The sequence below is a fragment of the Rhopalosiphum padi genome, chromosome 2, assembly GCF_020882245.1.
Source record: "Rhopalosiphum padi isolate XX-2018 chromosome 2, ASM2088224v1, whole genome shotgun sequence".
In the NCBI taxonomy this organism is placed as follows: Eukaryota; Metazoa; Arthropoda; class Insecta; order Hemiptera; family Aphididae; genus Rhopalosiphum; species Rhopalosiphum padi.
Window position 1 is genome coordinate 60,094,045 of NC_083598.1, and position 17,790 is coordinate 60,111,834.

At 26.3% G+C, this 17,790-nt stretch overlaps 2 protein-coding genes and 2 long non-coding RNA genes across 8 annotated transcripts; 3 read left to right on the top strand and 1 right to left on the bottom strand.

Annotated features, from left to right (window-relative positions):
* The first annotated feature begins 168 nt into the window (after positions 1 to 168).
* LOC132922002 (THAP domain-containing protein 1-like) lies at positions 169 to 4,366 on the top strand. Of its 4 annotated transcripts, XM_060985298.1 has the most exons (8): positions 170 to 333; positions 472 to 659; positions 775 to 837; positions 911 to 976; positions 1,057 to 1,125; positions 1,206 to 1,287; positions 1,350 to 1,570; positions 3,007 to 4,366. In XM_060985298.1, the coding sequence occupies exons 1-8, from the start codon at positions 263 to 265 to the stop codon at positions 3,015 to 3,017; spliced, it is 771 nt and encodes a 256-aa protein (XP_060841281.1). In that variant the 5' UTR covers positions 170 to 262; the 3' UTR covers positions 3,018 to 4,366. The 4 variants fall into 4 exon arrangements, with proteins under 4 accessions (XP_060841280.1, XP_060841281.1, XP_060841282.1 ...); XM_060985297.1 differs by lacking the exon at positions 3,007 to 4,366 and having other exon boundaries at positions 169 to 333; positions 1,209 to 1,287; positions 1,350 to 1,938; XM_060985299.1 differs by lacking the exon at positions 1,350 to 1,570 and having other exon boundaries at positions 1,206 to 1,298; positions 2,545 to 4,366.
* A 174-nt stretch (positions 4,367 to 4,540) lies between these two features.
* On the top strand, positions 4,541 to 6,317 carry LOC132920879 (uncharacterized). 2 transcript variants are annotated; one of them, XR_009660796.1, is made up of 3 exons: positions 4,541 to 4,911; positions 5,282 to 5,331; positions 5,851 to 6,317. It is a non-coding gene; the product is annotated as an uncharacterized LOC132920879 (long non-coding RNA). The 2 variants fall into 2 exon arrangements; XR_009660795.1 differs by lacking the exon at positions 4,541 to 4,911 and having other exon boundaries at positions 4,920 to 5,331.
* Positions 6,318 to 10,440: 4,123 nt separating this feature from the next.
* On the top strand, positions 10,441 to 12,151 carry LOC132921028 (uncharacterized). The gene is made up of 4 exons (XR_009660817.1): positions 10,441 to 10,624; positions 10,685 to 10,782; positions 11,246 to 11,355; positions 11,955 to 12,151. It is a non-coding gene; the product is annotated as an uncharacterized LOC132921028 (long non-coding RNA).
* A 2,607-nt stretch (positions 12,152 to 14,758) lies between these two features.
* On the bottom strand, positions 14,759 to 17,363 carry LOC132922466 (queuosine 5'-phosphate N-glycosylase/hydrolase). Its single transcript, XM_060986006.1, has 8 exons — positions 17,091 to 17,363; positions 16,902 to 17,028; positions 16,004 to 16,231; positions 15,776 to 15,935; positions 15,579 to 15,692; positions 15,389 to 15,503; positions 15,147 to 15,217; positions 14,759 to 15,090 (listed from the first exon to the last, which is right to left on the bottom strand). The coding sequence occupies exons 2-8, from the start codon at positions 16,995 to 16,997 to the stop codon at positions 14,864 to 14,866; spliced, it is 1,011 nt and encodes a 336-aa protein (XP_060841989.1). The 5' UTR covers positions 16,998 to 17,028; positions 17,091 to 17,363; the 3' UTR covers positions 14,759 to 14,863.
* Positions 17,364 to 17,790: the final 427 nt, after the last annotated feature.

Genomic DNA, 17,790 nt, shown 5'->3' on the forward strand with positions numbered 1-17,790 from the left:
AAAGCATAGACATATTATGATATGGACTGCTAGTAGAGAGAGAAGTCAATAGTTAACATCAATAGAAAGAGACAAGACATAACTTAGGTATCATGGAAGATATGATATAATTTCATGGAGTCAAAAACACAGTTATCAATTTAAAATGGTTTTATCATAGACAAATAAATAATAATAATTATTATTTATAAATATTTGTATTCATTTATTTCATTTTATATATTTATTATTTTTCATTTTATATTAAGTCGAAGTAGAAAAAATGGTTTTCAAATGTTCATTAAAAACTTGCAGAGAAAGCACTCAAAAAACAGAAAACCTAAAAATGCATGGGTAAGTATTTATTTTAAAATTATTTACTAGGTATTTATCAAATAAAGTATATAAGATACAGTACCTACTTGATATTCTTAATTAAGAATCCACATAAAAAGTGTGAAAAATTTAATTTATACAACCTGTTTTTTACAGTATTCCTAGATCATTATGTATGATGGAGAAATGGGTGAAAGCTATTCAACAACACCAACCAGACTTTAATGCTACAACTCACTCTAAAATATGTAGCATGCATTTTTTAGAGTCTGATTATACTTTAAGTTTAGTTAATAATCAAAAAGTTTTAAAAAAAACTGCCATACCTAGCGTTTTTATGAACTGTAAGTATTTACATACCTATGTATTATTATTATTAGTTAGGTATATATTACAGTTTATTACTTAGAATATAAATTCAATTTGTAAATAAACATAAATTATATAATTTTATACTAGTTTCATCTATGATTGAAGTCATTGAAGTATATGAAGATAATAATATGGTTCTTAATATTGAATGTAAGTAATCATTATTTTATATTTTTACTATATTACAAATGTTTCAAACTTATCAAACATATGACAATTTCAGCTACTAGCTCAATGTCTCCAGAGTTTAGTTCATCAACTGCTCAAGAACTTACCATAGATACGCAGTGTAATTTAATAATTTTTTAATATTTAACTATATACTATGTGTTGTATTAATTAAATTTTATTTTATCAAATTGTCTTTAGTATTTGAGAAACATTTGCCAAGTAAACCTGCTTTAGACTCCACATTAAAGTTGTCTCAAAACATAACAAGTAAATAATATATACCTCAAAAATAATAATTACTTACTTTGTAGTTGTATAAATTGTATGATCTAACATTTTTATTTTAGCAGAAGTCAACATTGCAAATGAAAAATTGCCACCTCCTGCTGTTGAGTTAACTCCTGCATTTATAACTCCTCCTCAACCAAGGCATGTTCCATTTTTTTTTTTTTAATACATTTATTTTTGTTTTTATTTTCTGTTACTTTTAGGAAACGTAAGTATTATGTTGGGGATTTCAAAAGCATAGATGACTTAGAAAGTCCAAATAGTCGACGGAAATTATTATATGCTGCTAAAAAGTCCAGTGAAAAACATGTATCAACTATCAAAAAACTAAGAGTACAAAATTATAGTTTACAGCAAAAAATTTCAAATTTTGAACAGCTGATTGATCATCTTAAAAATGAAAATAAAATTAATGAAAATTGCTTTTCATTTCTGAAGGTATGAATAAATTCTTTGGTATTTATACTACAATGTGTATGTTTACTACTAATACTTGTGTTATGTATTTATGTTTGTATTTTCATTTTTGCAGGTATGAATAAATTCTTTGGTATTTATACTACAATGTGTATGTTTACTACTAATACTTGTGTTATGTATTTATGTTTGTATTTTCATTTTTGCAGGTATGAATAAATTCTTTGGTATTTATACTACAATGTGTATGTTTATTACTAATACTTGTGTTAAGTATTTATATTTGTATTCTAATTTGTTTTATTTAGCTTTTATTATTGGTAGATGAATTTAATGTGAATTTTACAATTAATAAAAAATTAGTTATATCAACAATTATTTCTTCTTTTTTAATTACATTTATAAATCTCTGTTTAGGAATGCCTACCAAATGCAGAAACTGCTCTCCTAAAAAGACAATTAAACCATGAATGTGGTGCATACTCCCCCGATTTACGTACGTTTGCCTTGACTTTACATTTTTATTCACCGAATGCCTACAACTTTGTACGAGAAACTTTTCAAAATTCCTTACCAGCTCCTAGCACCCTACGAAAGTGGTATTCATGTATTGATGGTAAACCAGGTTTTACGGCTGAAGCCCTGAATGCTGTTGAAATTAAATTAAAAGAAATGAAAAGTAAAGGAAAACAACTTATATGTGGACTAATAATAGATGAAATGCACATCAAAGAAAATGTAACGTACAAAGGAGATAGATTGATGGGGTATATAAATTATGGAACTGGCACTGATGGTTGTGATGGACTTCCCAAAGCTACTCAAGCTCTTGTTTTTATGCTTGTAGCTATAAACTCTAATTGGAAAGTACCAGTTGGTTACTTTCTTATAAATGGGATAGGGTCAACGGAAAAAGGTAACTTAGTGAATACATGTATTGAATTAGTGCACAAAATTGGAGTCCCAGTTAGAACTCTAACATTTGATGGAACGGTATCTAATTTTTCAATGGCAAAGTATTTAGGAGCTGATTTATCTATGCCTCATCCCAAACCTTTTTTTAAGCATGAATCTGGAATAGTAGTACATATTTTATTAGATGCTGCTCACATGCTTAAACTATGTCGAAATACATTGGGTGACTGGAAAACTTTATATGATGAGGGCATGAAACCTATAAAGTGGTCATTTTTTCAAAACTTGGTTTCTATACAGGAAGAAATTGGTCTTCATGTAGGAACAAAAATCCGTACCAGACATATTCAGTATCATAAAGAAAAAATGAAAGTGCGTTTAGCTGCTCAAACTTTCAGCTCAAGTGTAGCAAATGCACTAGAGTATTGTTCCAAAATATTAAATTTAAATATTTTTACAAATTGTAATGCGACAATTACATTTTGTAAAAATATAAACAATATATTTGACTTTTTAAACACTAGGAACTTCTTAAGTAAGTCACAGTACAAAAAACCTTTGAAACGAGAAAACAAAATTGACATATTTAATTTTATTGATGACTCCATTAAATACTTGCATTCATTACACTGTGAAATTGGTAAAGATAGTACAAAAACAATAATTCCTGTCATCAAATCCACTCGAAAAACTGGGTTCATTGGATTAATAATTTCATTACAAAGCATCAAAAATATGTTTATTGATACAGTTATAACAAAGGAATTAGATTTTTTATTAACGTATAAAATGAGCCAAGATCACCTTGAAATGTTTTTCTCTGCAATCCGTTCAAGAGGAGGTTTCAACAATAATCCCACTGCTTTACAATTTGAAAGTTCTTTTAAAAGACTATTAGTTCATACAGAAATAATGACATCATCTGGTGCAAATTGTATGGTGATGGATATGACAAAGATTTTGTGGGTCAGTAGTAGCACCTCAAAACCTGTTGAAAATTCCAATATTTATTTAGATATGCTATGTGCAGAAATAGAAGATGACGATATTCATTTCAATACAAACCAATTTAATGTTTTACAACAAGTCGTTGAAGATATTGTGGAGTATATAGCAGGGTTCATTGTCCGGAAACTTTCAAGGAAATTAATTTGTGACGAATGTACTGAAGTTTTGACTCGATTTAATACCGAAATTGGATCATTAATTAATATTAAATCCCGTGGAGGATTAATAAATCCATCAGTAGATGTTATCTATTTATGTAAAGTAGCTGAACGAATTTTTAACTCGTACAAAAATTTGATACCAACTAAACCAAATATTATCAACTATTTAATTATTAAAGCTTCTTCACAAATTAATCTAAAAAACATTTTTATAGTAATATCTGATCATTTTTTGAATCAAAATCCATTAGACAATCATTTACTAAAACTTACACATTTAATATTTAAGACTTATTTTAGAATTCGTGTGAATCACTTTACCCTGAGTGAGAGTCAGCCAAAAGAACGCATACGATCGTTTTTAACTAAGACTATTCATTTTAAAAATCAATAGATATATTTTAAAGTAGTCGGTCAAAATACAATAGCAGATTTTAAATTTATTATTTTCATATTATAATTATTATTAATTATTATTTTATTATTATAATTTACCTAACTATTTCATTTATTTTTATATTTTAATTTGATAACTTTATAATTCCGTGTTATTATTTTGTGACTTTTTTCTAGATTCATATCTTATATTTGTAATTGCTTTATAGGTACTCTATTTACATTTAAAAGAGCTAAGAAAATATTAAAAAAATTCTAAATTCTTTATTTAAAACATTGTATGTTGTATATTAAGTGGCATAAATATGACTATCATTAAATAAGCCGCGTTTGTTTGTTTATTATTCCATGATATTTCATTCTTTCTTACCTAAACTATGCTCTTTCTCTTTCTAACAATCTTGTTTCGATAAACTGATGGCAGGGTGTGGGGGAGGAGCAGTCCATATCATAATATGTCTAGGGATGGGGCCAGTTGGACCCCGTGATAAGAAATTATAGGTGATAACAGAAATTAAAAGTTCGAACACTAACCTCAAATCGCAAAAATTCAAATTAATACCAACTATTCAACATTGTAAATAATTCTACTACGATTTTTGAGTATATAAATTTCTCAGCCTGGTCCCCAGAACCAGATACATTATTTATCCGTCGTATTCTGTCGGTCGAAATTAATAAATTACCGTTATTCAACATTTTAACGACTTTAACGGGCAACGAATAACGATTACTTGTTTTACGTTTGCTGCCCCTGGCTGGAAGTTTGGTTCAACATTTAACATAAGTAAAACTTGTGTATAATAAGTGCCTAAATCAATTGTTTGTAATATATTTGAATTTTTATTAATTAATTAATATCCAACTAGTAAGTACTACCTTTATTTTTAAGCCATTGGCGCAACTATAGACCTAAATAACAAATGTTTGTTATAGAATTTCACACATTATTACTTATTTGTATGTTGTACATTAACAACTTATATATTATTACACTCATAAAGTAAATAATTTCCTTATTATTTCAATATAAATATATAATACATAAATACTTTACAACTCATAATAAGTTATAAATTACATATATTTTATATTTATCAATAAGATCATTACATGTTATTTTAAAATTATTTTCCTTTTTTTCTTTGTTAATCGTCTTAGTTGCACTGTGGTCTCTATGTTACACTGTCCTATAAATGTTAGTATTCTATCTTATGTGTTTTATGTTTTGTTAATAGGTACATGTTTAACATAATTAACAGTGTAACAACAATTCATAACAAAATTAGTAAGTTCCATCAATATTTGTATTTAGTCTAGTATATAAATTGTTTTTTATTTGCTGTGTGTATTTATCATATTGCCTTCAAAGCTTAACCTGGTTTCAACCTAAATTTGAACAATTCCCTTATTAGTCAATCATTGATGAAAAAAATTAGTTTTAATTTTGAGAAATTTTTATTACTTCAAATACTAAGTTATATGTAAATGTATCATTATAAATAGAAATCGTGTACTGGATATTTTTGCTTTTTAATGGTGTGTATGAAAACAAATTGTTTTTAATTATTGTTATTGTTGACAATATTATATCTATTATTAAATAATGATTATTTTATATAATAAACAGAAAGACAGTCTTTCAAAGATTGACTATTGTTGAAAATCAGTTCTTTTAGAATTACAACAGTACACAAATAACCTCACAGAAATTGTATAATTTTTATTTTCTGAATAAACATGATTTGTTATGTTTATGGTTGAATAATGTAAATTTACTTTTTTAAATTAGAAATTATACTTCCAGATCTGAAAGAAAAATACTACAAGGATTATCAGAGAATCTGTACAGTAACTGAACAGAAACAATGATCTGTTGATGTTTTTGAAGAGGACTGTTCTCCAAAATCATGACTATGTTCCACAACAAATTGGACCTTATCCCTTAGTACCTATGTTGTAAATACTGTGAATATTGTAATTCATTTAAATTTAATTTTCTACTTGTCCACTTACAAAAAACTATTCAACTGGGGAATTAATTGTACTTATTATTGTAGGCGGTCTGTTATTGTTCAATGTTATAAATTATAATATTCCTTTTATTATTAAATTATGTAATTTATTAAGTTTATTGTTATTGAATTATTTTATTTATAAAATTTACTGTTATTTAATTATATTATTATTAAGTGAGTAACTACCAGTAAAAAATTATACTTTATTTTTTCAAAAATGATGATTTTAAAATAAATTATAGAGTTAATAAACTAACGTACCCATTACATTTTTTTTTAAATACTACTTAAAAATTAAAAAGTGATGTTCTTCTTATTAAAATTAATCTTATAATGTTTATACAAAAACTGTATTTAAGCATTTTCAGATCTGTTGGTTGCAGTAAGAACTATTTATGAGAAACTTTTGCTTTCAATTTTTAATCCTAACTATAAAAAATTGAGTAAGTGGGTGTTGCTTTGCTGTACAATAGGTTAATAATGGGTGTACTGACATTTAAATTCAATGAAATAAAATCATTATATCAGAAAAACAATTATGAACAAAGATGTTCTATCAGCCTACATTATTACTAAGTAGATTTGATGGCATTGTGAATAAAGTAATTAATTTTACTATTGCATTAGTACAGCAGTAGGTTAAATTCATTTTTACAGGAAAAACAATGCATTTGAAAATGCCATTATATGTATAAAAATATAATAATATACTTGCTATATAACTTCTTATGAAGAATCATGTATACAATTTCCAAAACTTAAAAATAGAAGAAAGACAACTTTTAACTACGAAAAAGTTTGTTCTTTTTTTGAAATTTGATAGGTAAATGTCAAGGTATAAACTTATAATACTTATAAAAACAAATCAAGACTTATGAATTATGATTATCCTTATATTACATTTTTAAGCTTTTTTACACAACAAAAAAAAGTTTTATGGACATTTGTGATCTGTGTTTTGTTTATATTTCAATAATATTAGTTATAGCCAGGCTATCAGATCCTTATTTCTTTCATCAGTAGAAGGGGTTTATATAGGCAAGTTCTATACATTATAATTATTTTTTAAAAATAAAATATTGGTTGGTCGGTTGATTCTTCTATTATTCTATCTCTATGATACAATTTATTTTATAAATTATTTTGTCATACAGTACACCTCAAATAGTGAACGCATTATGTATTTTATTAAATTGGCATACAGATTTGAAGGTATTTTGTATAGGCAACCCTACCGCACATTCAATATTTTCGCTATTTTCTATTTTCCTCATAAACTATTGCATAATATTTAAAAACTGTCGACTCATTTATAATTATATAACTGTCCAAATTCTGATTTTTTTATGAATTTTTGTCCAAAAATTCAATTTATTATTACGTTTTCAAAAATCTAACTCCAAAACTAAACCCTTTAATACTGGCCCCATCTAGATAAAATCTTCAATGATCGACGCAGATGCGTCCCTAGATAATCTTCCAAATACTAAAGGTTTTTCAACTCAATTATTTAGACGGTAAGTGGTGATTTAAATTTAAAGTTTTCAAAAAAGGAAATTGGCGGGAAATTTGGTTTTAGCAATTTCTTAATTTTAAAATTAAAATTCAACATTTTTGAGAACAAAAATTTGATCTCAAGGTGTCACTGCATTGAACCTCGAAGATTTCGAAACGATACAACTATGAACTATAATATTAAAAAGTTAGTACTTCAAGTTGAACCTCAAAATCTATGGATGAATATCATAATAACAACATATTATATCATGTGTTAAAATAACGAGTTGTAAAATGCGAAGTTTTAGAAAAGTTATGTTGTATAACATAAAACTTTTTAAATATTTATTTTATTTACTTAATGCAAGTCTGCGTCATATTCAACATTAGGTACTTAAGTCAATTTCTTTAATGAATCTGGTTTCAAAGTAAATAATTATATTTTTCAGTTATATAAAAGTTTAACATTACCCTAAACAGTATAATAATACTGAATCTTCTACATTTTAATTACCAAAAGCAACAAAAAAATTATGAAAAATTACGACTCGGTACAATTTGTAAGAAATACGATATATTCGCAAACGTCAAAGTCATATAATATTCTATGTAAATAAAAAAACTACATTACTTATTATACGTACAATTACAAAAGGTAGACCTTAAACACCTTTTCAAAAGCGTAAATATTCTTAATTTCGTACTGTGTTTCATCATTATCTATGAGTACTATTATTACTTATTAGTACTGTACACTTGCATTAAATTGTTAAATTTTAGGAAGGCATTCATATTTAGTAAAACACTAGGTAAGTATACATATTATTTAGAAATAGTTTTTCATCAAATCATATCGAGAATCATGCGGCAATGATATGATATATTATAATTTTGAAAAATTCTTACGAAAAAACTATTGTCTCTACAGCTATAAAAGTTACGTTCCTAAACAATGGTTAGGCCTCTCCAAAAATTACCCTGTAGTTGGGGTACCTTTAACCCCCCCCCCCCCCCCAAATATATTTTTGAAAAACCTTAGTGGTCGTTCTACGTGTCTGAAACTCAATATTCTGGTATTTTTGAGGATTCTGATTAAAATTGATATCTTTTGTCGAGACCGTAAAAGCCGTTTTTACCCCACTTTGGGGCTTTGGAATTCCGAAATTTGAGTTTTTTAGTCGAGTGTTACTCGGCCGGGTTTCGATGTAAGGGCATAGTTTCTTCACCAAAAATTTTGTTTTAAGTTATTTTACATAAAATCTTTCGGTGGTCGGAGGGTCCTATGCCCCCCCTCATGAATATTTTGAAAAATGTTTATTTTTTGTTCCACGTTTCTGAAATTCGCAGGTTCGATTTTTTGTAGATCGGTGATCAAAATCGGCGTCTTGTGTCGAAACTGTAGGAGCCTTTTTTACCCCTCTTTTTGGCGTAGGAAATTAGGATTTTGCAGTTTTTGGACTTTGTTGCCACGAAACACTTAGACTTTGGGTGGTTAGAGCAATTTTTTTCTACGCATCGTTAAAAAATTTTTGTCAAAAATCGAACGGTACCAAAACCAAAGAAATCGGACGTTTTGTTGGAAAGTTATGATTTTCTTTTTCTTTTTTGGTACTTAGATTTTACGTATTTTCTGAATTTTTTGAAATTGAGTTTTTGTTCAATCTTTTTGAAATTTGAGTGCTGACTTATAAATGCCATGACGAGTTATAAAGGTTCTATGGTCAAAATGCCTAGGATCATTATTTACCCCGTAATCGGGGTGCGAAAATAGTTGAAAATCGAATCACTTGTTTTTTTGTATACACATACGTTTCTTTGTGGTATACCCCCGTATATCGATTTAACGAATTATATTTTTGAACTTTTTTTGAACTTTTTACTCGTTTTAGGTTTGTTCGCGTTTCAACGTTTGGCAATTACGCCATCAGCATAAAAAATAATTTATTTTGAAGTAATTTTTCATCAAATCACATCGATAATACATTTATTTAATGTTTATACCCCTCGTTTATATAAGCAATTTCGTTGTATATATGAGATACGACCATCATTTTTAAAATGTACGACGCAGTCAGTCGATCACTCGATCGTAAGCCATACAATTTTTAATAAGTCGTTTTACTCTAACACTATATTTTATGATCCTTCATTAAGTAAAACTTAATTAACTATTCAGTATTCGACTCGCAATCAATAAATTAAATTCATCAACCAAAATTGTGTTGATATTTGATTTTCATTCCTTAAGAAGAACCGACTAGGTACCAAACAATAAATTAAACAACCGTACAAGATCTGACTGGAACGGGATATAACAGTGTTATATATCAACTAGGTACCTAGGTATCAATAATTGTTCATATAACTGATGAACTTTGAATTTCAATCATCAAAATTAACGATATATACTCCTAAAAAATGCTTATAATTAAATGTATATTGTTGTGAATGTATAATAATAATATGACAAGTCTCAAAATGTATTAACGCTGAACAATAGGTATAGTAAATTACAAAATGACAAGTGTAATATTATGTTTTCTATTCAAAAATTTGTCATTGTTCGTTTGTAGATGAGGTTAATCCCACATAGAAGAATGATAAATGGTGAAATCTAAAGTTTATCGATAGAGAATTTTATGCAGATTCCATTTAAATGGTCAGTGTAATGAATTTTTCAGTAGTTAAATAGATAACTTTCAAAAAGCATAAAAAAGCTAAAAAACAATACAAAATTAGCTTTATCAATATTATCATAGATTATACATTAAGATAATGAATTATTAATTAGTATAACCATGGTTTTAGTTTTATAAGGTTACCACTTCGAATGTCTGATAAACAATTGCGGTTATGTTCAATTTTTACGTAAATAATAATTATACGTTAATTTGATAATTTGTATTTTTTTAATTTTACTTTTTAGTATTTACGTTCTAAGTAATTAGTTTTTGTATAATTAAATAATATGTTCTTTACCCTGTACAGTATACAAATTACAGATTAAAACAGTTCTCTTTAGATGTGGTCTTCATCAGTCATTCTTATAGTCATTGGAAACAACCGGTTTGCATAATATGTAGATTTAATTAACAGTATAACAGTATAATTATTTTTACTTTTTAGGTACAATGTATCGATAAATAATTGAAACCATTGCAAAAAACAAGTTAAATTCATGCTATCTACAACATTCATATTCAAATCTTCATAACTTAAATCATGTAAGTTCTGTATAGTGTTCCTAATGTTCCTATAATGTAGTACTCATTTAAGGTTTATTACCTATTAGCATATCTGAAACAACTTAAGAGATACACTGACAAGATAATTATTTATCTTATAAAGTTGTAGTCAGGTGTTGGTTGATACCTGTGATTTTGTAATTGTTGGCTGATCAATTTTATAGTAGTAGTAAATGGTGATAGAATTACTATTTTATAATATTAAAAAGGTTGTATATATCTATATTGTTATTTTTTTACTTTTCTATATCAAGTATAGATAATAATAAATAATATAAGTATATATACTTTAGGTACACAACTATAACACAAAGATGTTTGCTATAATAATATTGATTAAAGATTGGTTTCTATTTTACATTAAATTTCATTATAATATTGAGCTATTGAAACAATTTTCAAAATTATTTAGTTAATATAATTTTTTTTTTCCTAATTATAGTTAGCAAGATACAGTAACTGAAGTATACATGTATCCAGGCCAATAAGGAGATTATTCTGTTTGGAAAAACATCTGAAAAAACTGTTCCTACTAACATAATTGTTTATCCGGTAAGGTAGAAGAGTTCATATTATCTGAATTACTATAGTGTGTCACTTTACTATTATAAAAGTTATTTTATGAATACTATCTATATTTTATTAGTCTGTATATTACAGCCATAGCAACACAGGGGATCAATGCAATTTGATACTGCTATTAATTATGTTCATAATTATTTAAGTTTTAATTTAACCCAAAACAATATTTTTAGATATTTATAGGCATTGTTACACATACAAAATAAGAGATTTAAATAATACATTCAATTTTATAATATTCTACTCTTTCTTATAGAGGAAAGAAATAATATAAATTTTTATGTTTAATCAATATATATAATACATTGTCAAAATGCATTTAATGTATACTTAAAATCAGTATTGTATTAATTGCTATCTGGTTAACTGTCTGCTATTTTAGTGTTCCTGTTTACTTATTTTTCATTTTTATCACAATAGTTTAAACATTTTAAATAACCAGATATTCTATAATATTGTTATCATAATTAACAAATAAAAATACTACATTGGTGATGGTTATTTTACATTTATAATCAAAAAATGTATGCTTATGGTTTTATTTATATGATTTTGTTTTATTGTTATAGTCTGCAAAGAAGAGATTCCAGATAAATTAGTATAATAGTGACTAACATGGACTACTCAAAAAAGATGTGTTGTTCGCATACAAACTAATCGCTATCCAGCAAGCTGTCAATATTACTCTATTGATAAATATCTGATAATTGATTATCAAACAAAGTTTGTCGGTTTAAATGAAATAAAAGAAAACTTGATACAAATATTATTGTGACAATTAATATTATTTTTTTTTACTTTAACTCCTTATAAGGTGTAAAAGGCTTTTATTTATTGACTTTTTAATGTGTCAACAAACTAATTAATTTTATTATTATTATTTTTACACTATTTAAATCAAATTTCATCTATAAAAACAAAAAAATTAAAATAGTGACTTCTTGTATTATGGATATTTACATTCTTTTAACAAACTGTTTTGTATTCAAACCTTACAAACTTTACAAATTTACAACTTATACTTTTTAATATATAAATTAAAATTAAGTCATTAAATTTAATTTCTTATTTAATGACAAACAAAAGCAAAATATAACATATATATTTATATTTGGGCAATATAATGTTTAATAGATATATAAAATAACAGTTTTATAATTTATCCATAACTTATAACTGATGTGTATATTAACTGATACATTAAATATTTATAGATTTTAATCAAGTAAATGCTATTTCTAAGATTTATTTATGCTTTATAAATTATGTTGAGTTTACTACTGATATTAATATGTATGTATGTTTTTGAAACTGCATTAAAAAACGATAAGAAAAAAATCACAAATAATTGTTAATGAATATTAAATTAATTGCATTGCATCAAATCCAACATATTATAAAAGAGTACAAACACATACATTTTTTGTCATATAAGACATAATCAAAATTGTTATGAATTTTGTGTTACATACTACACAGATTCACCAGTATAAGATCACAACATACTATTTTTGGTCATTTGGGTTTAAGTGTGTGTGGGTCATTGGTCAACTTTATAGTATCTCTTATGAATAAAAAGGTTGACTGAGTAATATTATAAAATATATATTTTTTGTTACATTTGTTACACAGTGTAACTTAGAGCTTTTTCATTTTTCGAAATTTTCAATTTTCATTCGCTTTTCCTGGGTCACCTGGTGGTCCAACGACAATTTATCACAGAAGTTAAAATGTTCTACATGTAATTCCAAACCAGAATCAGTTTTTCTTTTTTCCAAAAACTCGTTATTTCAAATTTTTGGTTTTCAAAAATCGTTCGACCTAAGTACGACGTTTAAAAATCCTTAATAACGGTTTTTCGAAAAATCAAAAGCATACACCTTATGAAGCTGGTTATGGGGATCAATTTTATGTCTCACGACTTTCGTCCTATCTCTCTCGGTTTTCCCGTAAAACACTTCGTAAACGAGAATTTTCATTTTTCGAAATTTTCAATTTTCATTCGCTTTTCCTAGGTCACCTGGTGGTCCAACGACAATTTATCACAGAAGTTAAAATGTTCTACATGTAATTCCAAACCAGAATCAGTTTTTCTTTTTTCCAAAAACTCGTTATTTAAAATTTTTGGTTTTCAAAAATCGTTCGACCTAAGTACGACGTTTAAAAATCCTTAATAACGGTTTTTCGAAAAATCAAAAGCATACACCTTATGAAGCTGGTTATGGGGATCAATTTTATGTCTCACGACTTTCGTCCTATCTCTCTCGGTTTTCCCGTAAAACACTTCGTAAACGAAATATTTTTCAATTTACGAATTATACAATAATATTTGAATTTTAAAATACATAAATTTGAATTTTACAATAATTGTACAATAATTGTACAATAATATTTGAGTTTTAAAATACATAAATTTGGGAATTATTTGGGAATTTTCACATTTCACTGTTGGTATTTCTGCATTTTCAGTTGGACCCGATTTTTGCGTTTCTTCCATGAAAATTTCGTGATAAAAAATCTGCTTGTTATCACGGGGTCCAACTGCCCAAGCCCCATATGTCTATGCTAAAAAGACAGTGCCTATTCGGACATTGAACCAGGCTACACTGATTGGTTCGAAAGACGTGATTACAATGATTACATGAATGCCGATTGTATCCAAGGCATAGAAAAGAGATTTTAAATTATCATCTATCAACCTTGGATGGCATTGTGGCCTGGGTGGGCTCATAAGACTGCACAAGGGCGCAGGGCCACATCTGGACATCTGGTTGTTCGCCTCAACTGACTCGGGTAGAAACGACTCCGCAGCGCACAACTTCGTCTGCCTTTACCCAGTCGCGACTGGTGGACATCGATATATATAACAGACCAATGTCCTCACGGACGCCGGCCTGTAAAATCTTTCTGTGCGCCCCGCTAAAAAAATATAAGATTTTCATAATCTTATAATAGCTATGGATTGCATATACCACAGACTAAGATAGTAAATACTATTAATTACTTATAGTCCATGACAAATAATATTTTAAATATATTTTGTCATGTTATAGTCATAATAATTACTCATTAGTCATTAAATGATTTAAGTTTGACACCCAAAACGTAAAAAAAAAAAATAATTCCAGTCCGCGCCTGGGTATTGTTTAGTATTCTATTACCAAACTTTTTTAATAAATTAATACATTGGTATTTATTGGCAATAACTTACATACTTAATACCTAAATCTAGCTATGACATATTCTGAAGCAATTCTAATTCCATTGCTATTCTTAGATTAATAGTAATGCAACTAAAAAACAACTACCCACTAGAGACATTTCATACTTGTAAAATTCTTGATGAAACTGATTGAAATTATAAAACTTTAAGTAAGATAGTAAGAATATCCTATTTATTTATTTTGTTCTTTAAAAAATGAAAATGTATCAGCAAAAAATTATCATAAAACAAAAATCATTTATACAAAGCATAGTTTTAATAATAAATATTTAATGTCTTGTGATATGGTGTGTCTTCCAACATTGCAGCATTTTCTCTTCGATAACCCCATAAATAAGTATCAACCATAATAGAATTGCAAATCTTATGTACATTTTTTTTTGCCATTAATTTTTTCACCTCATTTACAATATCATTAACTGCTACAATAGAAGCTGCTCTAATTTCCACTTCTTCTGGTGCTCCATGCTCAAGAAGAATACCTGAATTATAAATAATGTAATACAATAAATGTTTAACTAAATAAACTCTAACTTACCTTGTTTGAGAGTATCTTTTAAATCATCTGAATATTTCAAAATACCAAAATATAATAAAACTTGGGGGACTCTGCAACAAATATAATTCTAAATATTAATAATCACTGTGTTTAAATATTGAGGATGCAATATTTAATTTAAGTGGGTGATGTAATGGTGGATAATAGTAGTCGTTGAATACAATATTTACAATAATACAAAATTCATAATAAAACTTACAAAATTGAAAAAGATAATTTACCTATAATCTGCAAACATGGTTAAAGTATCTATGTCATGAAATTCACCAAAGCCGGAACCTCTAAATGATGACCAAATGTCAGCAATCAAAATCTGAGCTCTTTTATAAATAGCAACTTAAAAAAAAACAGCATTATTTGAATATAGTGTATATATTTAATACATTTATAAATGATAATATATAACATTACCTGGTTGGTTGTTATAAATAGATTCATCTCGAAAATGAAAAAAATTTTCAGAAATAATTTCTAATAAGTTCTGAGCTGAATGATTTGATTCTAATATACAATTCACAAAGTTTCCTAACATAAAAATTAAAACTTTTACAAATATCAATTCTACATAATAGTACAAAAGATAAATAAAATTAATTTAAACAACATACCTTTATATTTTTTTAGCAACACATCTGCAGATTGTTGTAAACACAAATACCTTTCTTGTAATAGTGGAAGAGTTGCTCCATCATCTCCTAATAATATTTCATCCAATTGCTGTCTAGTTAATTCCAAACATGTATTCATATCAGTCATATTTATTCCTTTCTATAAAAATAGAATAATTATTTTAATAATTAATTTAAAAATATAATTTTTTTTAAATATTTACAAACTTCTATAGCTCTATTGATAGCAGCACACAAACCAAAATATCCTGTGTGTTTTTCATTTTTCCAAGTTATACTCCAATGAGATTTATTGTTGGGATCAAAAAAACAATAGTTCAAAGAATCAACAATAAATATCCAATTAATTGCTTCTTCATCTTCATTTTTTGGATGTAATGGACATTTTTTAAACTCATCAAGAGTTAACTTATCTTCTTCTATTAATGTATGAATCTATAACAAATATTCAAAACTTGGCAAAACAAAAAATAGTTATATGGTATCAACAATTACTAATTACGCATTTTTAAAGTTCAAAAAGTTAGATTATATATATTAAAAGAAATGTAGTAAATAATAATAATAATTCTATTATTACATATAATTTATAAGTACCTATCATAAAAGTATAAAAATAATTATTTTTGAGTAGGTCCTTAATTGTACTCTGTTTCTGTTAAGATCGTTCTATTCATACAGTATTTAATACACAAGATAAATAAATATAAATTCAAATTATTAAGCAATAGATAAATATATTAAATAACAACTAAATAAAAATCACTATTTACGTAGGATTTAATGTTTAAATAACAACAAACCTAATCAAAAACTTTAACATTAATATTCAACTAATTAATAACATTAAATAAATTATTTCTAGACTTAAATTGTACAGAAAAAACTCTATTAACCATCAAGTTTTACATTACATTATATAAGTAGTTTATTAATTTTATTGTTGTTATTTAACTGTACTTTACTTGTATATTATTAATTATATTATTCAAAGCTTAAAATAATAATAATAAGTTAATATATCTTAATTAAAATAAATGGACATGATAAATTCAATTAATGATAAAATAATAATGTAATAAATGTAACAAATACAATTAAATACCTTTAGAGCCAATTCTGGTATGTTTGATGAATTGATTTGCACATCTTTAGCTTGACTTACTACTTTCTGACAAGTACTTAATATTTGTAAAACCATTTTGAGCCAAGTGTAATATCTAGCAATTAAACTGTGAAATGTTCAATATTTATTGAGTTCATAAAGGGCGTTTTCGCAGAGTTACTGTCTTACCGAGAATAAACTAGTTAACTAATAATAGTTTAGGCAATAATTTTTGTCAGAACACTCAGAACTGTTTACTTAAATATTTGCTCCTATCAGACTTTTTCAATGATTTAGTTTTTTTGGTACCCCTGATAAAACATTTTTAATAAAAACATTAAAAACCTCTTTTCTGATAGTTTTAATGATGAATAATCGTCATTATATGACATAAACAATTAACAATCAACTAAAACAATCAGATAAACGTTTGCTTTGAGTTTTCATTATCTCTGCGAAAAGTCGTTTATTAATAATTGTAAAAATGTATTTAATAGGCAAATATTTCCAAATATAAACGAGTATTTGAAATTACTATTAAATAAAAAATACGATAAAATCTTTTTTTCGTATTTAAAAATATACGAAAATAAAACAAAAAAATACACCATATAGCTCAACGTAAATGGTGTTTAACTGTAAACGTATACAGATTAATATAATAATTAAACCTGGGTTTTACTTATTTTTAAATATTACTCGTAAACATACCATAAAACCCTTAGATCATAATATATGATCATGTATTATACCTTATAAATCTAACTAAGATCTAAGATAAGACCCCATAAACCCATAAAAAGAGATTAAACCTATAAAGAAATTTAATATTATATTATTATATCGATGTAAAATCATAGAATATAACAATTTTTAAACATCCATATTT

What these genes read in the sequence shown, in the direction of transcription:
- LOC132922002 (XM_060985296.1), top strand. Translation starts at nt 263, where the DNA reads ATGGTTTTCAAATGTTCATTAAAAACTTGCAGAGAAAGCACTCAAAAA. An exon ending in ACCTAGCGTTTTTATGAACT is followed by an intron (nt 660 to 774) that starts GTAAGTATTTAC and finishes ATTTTATACTAG; the next exon opens with TTTCATCTATGATTGAAGTC. An exon ending in TATGGTTCTTAATATTGAAT is followed by an intron (nt 838 to 910) that starts GTAAGTAATCAT and finishes TGACAATTTCAG; the next exon opens with CTACTAGCTCAATGTCTCCA.
- LOC132922466 (XM_060986006.1), bottom strand. Translation starts at nt 16,997, where the DNA reads ATGGTTTTACAAATATTAAGTACTTGTCAGAAAGTAGTAAGTCAAGCT. An exon ending in GTTGCTAAAAAAATATAAAG is followed by an intron (nt 15,693 to 15,775) that starts GTATGTTGTTTA and finishes TTTTTATGTTAG; the next exon opens with GAAACTTTGTGAATTGTATA. An exon ending in ACCATGTTTGCAGATTATAG is followed by an intron (nt 15,218 to 15,388) that starts GTAAATTATCTT and finishes TATTTGTTGCAG; the next exon opens with AGTCCCCCAAGTTTTATTAT.